At 34.7% G+C, this 9,499-nt stretch overlaps 1 protein-coding gene across 1 annotated transcript; it reads left to right on the top strand.

Moving 5' to 3' along the window:
- Positions 1-4,349: 4,349 nt before the first annotated feature.
- On the top strand, positions 4,350-6,365 carry LOC132185154 (uncharacterized). The gene is made up of 4 exons (XM_059598967.1): positions 4,350-4,484; positions 5,203-5,313; positions 5,414-5,512; positions 5,616-6,365. The coding sequence occupies exons 1-4, from the start codon at positions 4,350-4,352 to the stop codon at positions 6,363-6,365; spliced, it is 1,095 nt and encodes a 364-aa protein (XP_059454950.1).
- The last annotated feature ends 3,134 nt before the right edge of the window (positions 6,366-9,499 follow it).

The raw sequence follows: 9,499 nt of genomic DNA on the forward strand, positions 1-9,499 counted from the left end.
GAACTTTACTCAAACTGGAACACCAGAAAAATTCCACTTTTTCAATTGGATACGAGGTTGTAATTTTCTTATCTCTGGCAAAGAAATATGGCTTTCCTTTTTTTTTTTTGCTCCTTCTAGTTAGGTGTTTCTTTTTGTATACTTCCTGTGTGCTTAGAGACACCTTACACTTTTAATGATAATTGTCGTTTACTTATAAAAAAAAGAAAAGGCTTTCCTGCAATTATTCCCTCCGAAGCTGATTTTTCTCTTGTTTTGGACCTGCAAAGGTCCAGCTCTGATGGAAAAAATGTCGTCCATTTCTCCGTGATAGCAAAGGTAGCCCATGGAACCCACCTCTTCACAAGAAGTAGATCTCCCCTCCCCACCTCTGATGTCCACCCCTTGCACGGGATGTAGACCCACTCCCTTGCGCCCCTCGTGAAGGTGCAGGCGGCATTCCCCTCCCGGCCAAAAGCCCCTTAGCGGGACGAAGATCCACCAGAGGCTGTGGTGGAGACCCACCCTAGCATGCCTCCCCATATGGGGGAGGGGACTCACCTCTTCCCACCTCTAGTGATGGGTTTGGCAGCTGCCAGCTATGGAGATCAACCCTCCCACCCTTTTTTTCCTTTTTTTTTTTTTTTTTTTGTAAAATTCCTTTTCAAGACCCAAAAACATTGAAACTCTCAACTCTCTCATCATCATTTTCCTTTTCTGGCGAGATATATCTTATCTAACAGAAATTCTATAAAACTTGTGGGTACAGGTTTCTATTTTCTGTCCTTTGCTTTTGTACTCTTCCCATATCATGTTTGATATGAATTAATGCAATGGGCCAGCCTGACCATAGCCTAAGAGCAAAATATTTCATTTCCTGAGAACAGAATAAGCTTTTCTTTTTGGTAGATTTTGTTCTCTTAACATTTATTTAAATCCAATTCGGACAGAAACACGGACAGCTACATGTGTGGCATTCATGGTTATTGTGACTAAAAAGGGGAAGTAATTATGTCATCCGTGAGGTTTGCGGATGCCTAAAATACATGGTTGGTAAACTTAAGTGGTTTTCACTTAAGATCTATAAAACGTCAGCAAAGGAGAGGCCAAACCTACTTATTATGGGGTTTATGTTGTTTTTTTCTTAGATGAGTATCATTATTTCTCTAATTGTATACTGATGCACTAATACATTCTACTTGAAATCAGATTTTCCACATCTTCTTTCAAATTTATTCCTCTATGGTACTGGAGGAAAGCAATGGAGACCAACAAATTGATGTTAAGAATCAGAGTTGCGGGTATGCATTCAGAAACAGTTAATACTCCACATGAAGCAGAAAAAATCCAACTTACAGTGTTGAAGGTATTCATGTTGCTGTTTTCACAGGAAAATGCTGTCCTTCATTTCCAAAACACAAACAGTCAATCCATGAATTCATTTGAAGTCCAGTGATTGGGCAAACAGCTTCTGCCAATTCTACCCAGTGATTTTATCATTGCATCTAAATATGTTGATCTGCAAAGAAGGGCTTCTCATTTAAAGTTCAGTGCCAAAACCTCCTTGCAAGTCGAATCAAGCTATTGTAAGTTCATCAATATCAAAACATTATCTATACTGTTAAACTCAACTCTTTTTGCAACACTTTTATGATGATTTGAAGAAATTGAGTTGTATGTTTTTCATCCAAACAAATGGAACTCATAAAAGTATAAAAATGATTATTTTAGTTTTTTTCCCCCTATTTTTGTCAGCCTTGGGAGTTATTACAAGAATAGTAACACTGGAATGCCATTATTTCGAATTTTTGCCTTCTTATTAAAGAATTTTAGGAAAATAAATAATTAAAACAGATTTTTGTGATTTTTGTTATCTTACCTTTTTATTTTAGGAAAAAATGGTTCCAGATATTTTCACTTTTTAATTGTATGATAATGTTTACTTTATCTTTGTTATACGTGGATTGAAATTGTTGATATCTTTGTTGATATGCACAGATCCATCTTATAAATTAAACTTACTAGACTTCTTTAGCTCAGCTTATGAACATGCTAGTTTTCAATTGTATGATAATCTTACTTATCAAAAAAAAAATTGTATGATAATCTTTAGTTTTATCTTTTTTATTGACTTGCATTTGGCTTGAAACTGTGAAATCTTTGTGCTTCAACTTCTCTGGTGCGTATAGATCCATCATATAAATTAAACTTCCAAAAAAAAATTGCTTTAAGTTTTACTTATCAAAAATAAATAAACTAAACTTCCACACTCTTGAGTTCAGCTTATAAGCATACTGTATTAGTGCCACCTTTGCTTGCTATACTACAATGTATTGTCCTCAAAGATGTACTCTTTTGGCAACCACGAAATATAAATGCTAGAGAAGTGAAGGAACCTTATTCGTGTTCTCATTCACATGAAACTATGACATGATGAGCTATAAAAAGTAAAGTACTGAACTTCTTGATCCCTGATACTTTGCATCAGATCAAAGGTGCAAATCACCTACTTGCTATAATGGCATAAGGGTGGCTTGAGGAACATTTTTTGGAGAGGTTATGAGCTTGGTCCACCCATACTGTGCTATATTGTTCTTGGATGTAGTAAAAGTATTAGGTTAATTTTCCTTCGACAGTAAGACACAAATTGAGAATATCATGCTATTGATTGTTCCAAAATTTAGTTCTTTGTGGATATACCACATCATCTTATCATTCCTTCACATTATGTAAATTACCTTTGTTCTTCTTTTTTTTTTTTTCTTTTTTTTTTTTTGCCTTTGAGAGCAAGCACATCGATATAGAACAATCAGTGTGAACAGTATTTTCTATTTGTGAATCTTAGAATGTGGTGATTTAGGGTTGTTAAAGTATTGATTAAATGTCTTCAAGGTCCAAGGTCAACACCCCATGGGTGCAAACAATCTTTTGGGGCCACACCCCCCGGTGAAAAGCCAAGGATTTAACCAGTTCGGTAGAGAGAAACTTCTGAGGGTGTGGTGCACAGGACCGGGATTTACTCTGCAGGAGTGAGTCCGAAGGGCCCTGCCATGGAGAGGTTCTCTGTCATATATATTAAATGATTAAATTTACTTTTTTATCTTTTGTCATAGGCGTCCTCTTGTATATTTTGTGTACTAGGGATGCACCCTTCTACGCTTTTTGATATATACAATATAACTTATCAAAAAAAAAAATGTAAATTTACCTCTTTCTATCAGTTTAAGCTTTTAGGACAAGTGATAATTTAACATGGTATCAAAGCCAAAGGTCTTGAGTTCGAACCCTGTCTTAGTTTATCACCCCCCATTTTAATTAAATATTTCATGTGTTAGACATCACATATTAAAAAGAAGTTTGAGCCCACACTTGGGGGGAAGTGTTAAAGTATTTGATTAAATAATTAAATTTACCGCTTCTTATCAACTTAAACTTTTTGGACAAGTGATGAAACAAGGGTTTTAGAAAAAAAAAAATGACTAAATTTCTAGGGTTTGCTGGAAAATTGTTCGAAATCTCAAAAGAAAATATAAATGAAAAAGACAAACCTAAACATCACATTAGGGTTACTCGGCATCACACTCTAGATATGGTTGCATCATGCAATCCATAAAGCAATATGGTGCAAGAGCATTGAAAGTGCTGGCCTGATTTTGTTTCGATCTTATTTTTTGTCAAGTATCATTTGTTTTATTTTATTTTATTTGAAATCATTTTAAAAGGGTAATGTGAGTCGCGTAAGTAGCGGTAATAAAGTCTCATCAATCATTAGGGCAACACTAGGGTTATGTATGCTATCAAAAAAAAAAAAAAAAGATAGAGAGGGAGAGAAACCCTAGACTTCCATTATTCCCCCCTTTAATCCATACACTTGTGTTTTCTTTATTTCTCTGTCAGATTTCTTATTGAATTGACTTCAATATTAGATTTGTTTGGTTATTGCATTACATTAGTTGTTGGGATTTTTATTTTTCTCAATCATCATTATAGAAAAAAAAAAAAAAGAAAAAAAAAAAACCATTGCATCCTTATTGTCTTGGGCTTGGACTTGAACCATTACATCTCAATAAACCACTGCATCTAATGCCTAACCCTAATGGACTTGGATTTCTTGGGCTTTTACTACTAAGTCCAACAAACCAAGTAACTAGTGAAACCCAATAAATAAAACTCAATATCAATAATAAGTGAAAATACAAAGTAAGATCCAACTTGACTTAAAATTATATTATTTAAGTTCCCAAATATGCTCTTCAATTATATATTTTCAGTCCATATAAGGCTTTCTTCAATTTACTTACTTTACCCTTAGCTAAGGAGAATTGAGGACCAGGAGGAAGTTCCATGTATACTTCTTCCTTTTGATTTCCATGAAGGAAGCCATCAAATCTTTTTTCAGAACAGGAAAATTGTTAAAAGTCAATGCAACCATAATCACATTGGTTCCAAAGAAGGCTAATCCAGTTTCGATGGGGGATTATCGTCCTATTTCCTGTTGCAACATGGTATTTAAATGCATTACAAAGATCCTTGCTAGGAGACTTTTGCCTTGCCTGGATTCCATTGTGAGTAGCAATCAAACGGCATTTGTCCCCAATTGTAGCATTTCTAGGAATGACCTCCCTGCTTAAGAGCTTGTGAGGGACTACCATAAGGGAAAAGGGAAAGCTAGGTGTACCTTATACATTGATCTAATGAAGGATATGATTCCTTGGAATGGGAATTTATTCTTCACTGTCTTATTTGCTTTGGTGTACCTAATGTCTTTGTGGATTGGATAAGGGAGTGCATCACAACTCCTATATTTCCCGTGGCTATAAATGGGACCTTGGTTGGCTATTTCGAAGGAGGTAGAGGCTTGAGGCAAGGTGATCCTCTCTCCCAGATTTGTTTGTTATAGCCGTGGAAGTTTTCACTAAATTTATGGCTGATGTAGCTGTGGAGAAAAAGACTTTTGATTTCCATCTGAAATGCTCCAAATTGCAGATCACCCACCCTTGCTTTGCTGATGATGTGCTGCTTTTCTCGGCTGCCACTCTTAGCTCTGCTCAAACTATAAATTAAGTGCTTAGTGAGTTTGCTTCCCTTTCAGGACTGTCAACAAACCCCACAAAAAGTTTCTTATGTGTGAAGGGGAGAGAGAAAGAGCATTTGATTGACTGTTTGAAAATCAAGGAGAGTAAGCTACCTGTGAGGTATCTTGGGGTGCCTCTCATTTTGCAGAAGCTAACAATAGAAGATTGTGGAAGCTTATTGGAGAAGATCTCTGCCAGGATAGATTCTTGGTTGGCTAAGAAATTTTCTTTTGTTAGGCGGTTGCAGCTACTGTCTTCGGTACTGTATAGTATTCAAGTGTTTTGGGCCAGTATTTTCATTCTTCCTAAGAAAATCATCAAGTTTTTGGAGCATAAATTTAATCGGTTCTTATGGTCAGGAACTGATTCGATTAAAGCCAAAGCTTAAGGTTTCTTGGAAGCTGGTTTGTGCGCCAAAAACTGAAGGGGGATTGGGGTTAAAGAGATTGGAAACTTGGGTATATTTGGAATTTGTTTGCTAAGGCTGGTTCCCTATGGGTAGGCTGGGTGAAAGAGTACCTCTTAAGAGGGAAATGTTTCTGGATAATAAAAATTCCTCAGTCTTGCTTATGGTGTTGGCGGAAATTATTGAAACTAAGGGATTTAGCCAGGAAATTTTTGAAGCTTCAGTTACGAGATGTGCGGAATATTCATTTGTGGTTGAACAGTTGGCACCCAGATGGGATCCTCCTTGACAGATATGGTTTTCAAACTATATATGATGTTGGGAGTAGTTTAGAAGCTAAAGTTTCAAGTGTGATGAGAGAAGAAAATTGGTGTTGGCAATCGGCTCGTTCAGACAACCTGGTTCTTATACATAGTAAGCTGGTTTTAGTTAATGTTGGGGAAAAGGACACCTGTTTAGAGTGTGTCGAAGAAAGGGTGTACAGTAATGCTGATACTTGGGAGGCACTCAGGTTGAAGCATCCGAAGGTTTCTTGGTGGAGGTTAGTTTGGTTAGCCATGGCAATTCCAAAGCAAGCTTTTCTCCTTTGGCTTGCTATTAGGGACTCTTTAGCTACAGAGAGGAAGATGCTGAGTTGGGGATATAAAGGAGATGTCTCTTGCTCCTTCTGTCTAATAAGATGTATAGAAGATAGAGATCACCTGTTTTTCCAATGCAGCTTTAGTAGGAGAATTTGGAAAGAACTCTTGCATTTGTGTCGTGTTGATAACGAGTATGTGGATTGGGAAGATATCCTGAAATGGGGTCTACTGGAATTAATGAGGATCACAATGAAAGCTGTCTTATGCAGGGCTAAGCTGGAGTGCTGCTGTGTATTCTCTTTGGAAGTTGAGGAATGCCATTAGGCATGGGGATCATTTGCTGACAGAGGAGAAGGTTATCATCTTGCAGAACAAATGGGATTCTGAGAAATGCACAACATTTTTGAGATTTTCAAACAATTTGACTCTAGCTAAGTATTTGACCATAGCAGAAAACTGAATTGCAGGAGGGAAGAAGAATCTCAAGATTCGCTTTCATCATGTTTGTTGCCTGAAGCACCTTTTAGACTCTGGGACTGCCATTAAGTTGATCTCATATGAAATTCTACGGTATTTAAATAAAATCCTTGACTTGTCCTTACTGTTTGAACATTTTGATCAACATTGAAAAGAAAGAAAAAGTCATTTCAATGCTCTTCTTATCCATTAAATATTTTTAAGAGGAACTCCACAAAAACCTCCCTTTAACTTTCGCATGTTTTGAAAATATATTTGAAAGTCAAAAAATCTTAATTAAAGGTATTGGAGTTTCAATTTCTTTCAAATGTCCCAGTTTGTTAGAATTGTTTTGTTAAATTTTGTCAAAATTTTCAAAATACCTATATTTTTTTATTAAAAAATGTAAAGATTTAGGCATTTTTTTTAAAAAAAATAAAATAAAAAAATAAAAAGCTTTGCAAAAATACTAAAATAGGGGTATTTTGGAAATTTTAACAAAATTTGACAAAAAATTCTGACATAATGACTAAAAAAATTGAGAGTTTTTAAACTTTGAAATTAGTATCAAAACAAGTGAAAAATCATGAAAATTTTGTGAAGTTTTTTCTATTTTTAACATTTTGAGCCTCAGCATGCATGGCGACTCTTCTTATCTATTATTAGATATTTGAGAAAAATATAAAAAGCCCCTCATACTATCAGCAGTTTTCGATTTAGTCTCATAATATTTCAAAAGTGATAAAGTAGCCCTCCAAACTATCAAACTATTGCATTTTGGTTATTCCGTTAGTCAAAACCGTCAGTTTGGATGAAAACTGCAAAACAACGTCGTTTTGTTGGGGGCTATTTTATCACCTTCTGAATATTATGGGACTAAAATGAAAACAGCTGGTAGTTAGGGGGGCTTTTTTATATTTTTCCCAAAAAAAAAAATTTTCATAAAAGGGCAATAGGGCATTGTAGTAACTTACTCATAACAAAACGATGTTGTTTTGTAGTTTTCGTCCAAACTGACGGTTTTGACTAACGGAGTGGTCAAAATGCAACAGTTTAGTAGTTTGAGGAGTTACTTTATCACTTTTAGAATATTAGAGAGCTAAATCGAAAATGACTAATAGTTTAAGGGGCTTTTTTATATTTTTTCCTATATATTTTTAGTTGTTAAACCTTAGGCATGCATTAAGCTCGCAAGGGACATCATTGTTATATAATTCATGTGTTAGGTGTTTGTTTGGGCAACGTGCATTAATTGGTGCTTTTTTGACCCTGCTTGCTGCAGTTGGTTGTCTCAGTCCAAGATGACTGCTAAGATATTATATATATAATATCTTTTACCAAACCAATGTCGTTTGTTGCTAATGAAGATTTTCTACTGCGACTCTTTTGAAATAATTTTATTGCAAGTCTTCAACACCTACCATCTATAATAGTTAATTGAATACCCATTCCCCACCCACACCACACACACAAAAATATTGCTATTTTTATGGGACTCCTAAATGGATCATCAGTCATTGTGTGCCACTAGTAAAGTTAGCAGTTACCCATAAAACAAAAATTATATTTATTAATTATTGTTATTATTATAAACAGTTATGCAAGATGGGTTGGTGGAATAGAGTTGGGTCCCACGGATTATTGGGTTAAATAGTCAATGAGATGGGCCCTCACTAAGATGATAAGCATAAAAGTCTGAACAGCTTTTTCCTTTGCCCACTTCATCATTTAATGGAACATTGGACGGCTGGAGAAGTTGGTTGACGTTCTTTGCCTCTTACGTGAACTCCATTAATTAAATCCTGACCATTCATAAATATTACACCACCAGAAATGTTATTTTACATGCTTTTGTCTTTTCTTTTCTTTTTTTTTTTTTTTTTTTTTTTTTGGTGACTTCCCATTTAATGATAGATTAACAATATCGTGTCATGATATCAACATAAAAAATTGAAAAAAAAAAAAATTATATATATATAATCAAATTCGTGAAAAAAAAAAACCCACCTAATTCCACAGCTCAATTTATTTCGCAAGGATCATTGCGTGCAGGATATGATCAGTTATTTCTTGCTCAGAAAAAGAAATACATATATATAAAGTGACTTAAAAAAAAAAATTATATATATCAGAAAGTGAGAGGAGCTATAGGAGGATGAGAGAGACATAGCGTTTAAAGCTTCATTCAAATCAGCATTTAATTAAGTTTTTGAAATAATTGGTGACTTAATATGGTATCAGAACCAAATATTTTGGGTCAAACATTGACTCAGTCAGATTCACCCATAATTTCAATTAAATATTTCACGTCATGTGAGAGTGAGCGTAAAGTGTTGATTAAATGATTAAATTTACATATTCTTATCATTTTAAGCTTTTGGGACAAATGATGATATAAAACCATCGATACCTCATTGCTCTTAGTGACACCGAGTGTGTAGCCATGTGAGTTGATTTGACTACGATTTTCTTGGAATCGCTGGAACCCCCAACAACATTCCCTTACGACGATTGAGAAACATCTTGAACTCCTCGGTGTTCGCTGGCCATGAAGGATTGAAGTAAAAACCTAAAGATTAAAACACCAATAAAAGAGAAAGGGAAAATTTCACAAAGATTCCCTAAACTTTCAAGCGTTTTTTAGAACACCCCAAAAATTTAAAAACTTTCAATTTCACTATTCGAACTTTTAATTTGATAAAATTTACCTATCCGTCAATTTTTTATGTTAACTCCTAACGGAAGCTATGAAAAATATCAAAATATCATTTTTAATTTAAAATTAAAAGTAAATTTAAAATTTTAACCGTCAGAACCGACAAGATGCTTCATACTTGACCTTCATGCTTTCAATACCCTTTGTTTTTGGTACATATATTTTTTACCTTTCTTTTTCAAAAATATGAATACTTTCCTTATTAAAAAAATAATAAAAAAAAAATCTAAGGTAAAGTGACTACATGAACAGCTAATTACGAATTGATGAAAATATAAGGGACTTT

This window comes from Corylus avellana, chromosome ca6 (assembly GCF_901000735.1).
Source record: "Corylus avellana chromosome ca6, CavTom2PMs-1.0".
NCBI classification, from domain to species: domain Eukaryota; kingdom Viridiplantae; phylum Streptophyta; class Magnoliopsida; order Fagales; family Betulaceae; genus Corylus; species Corylus avellana.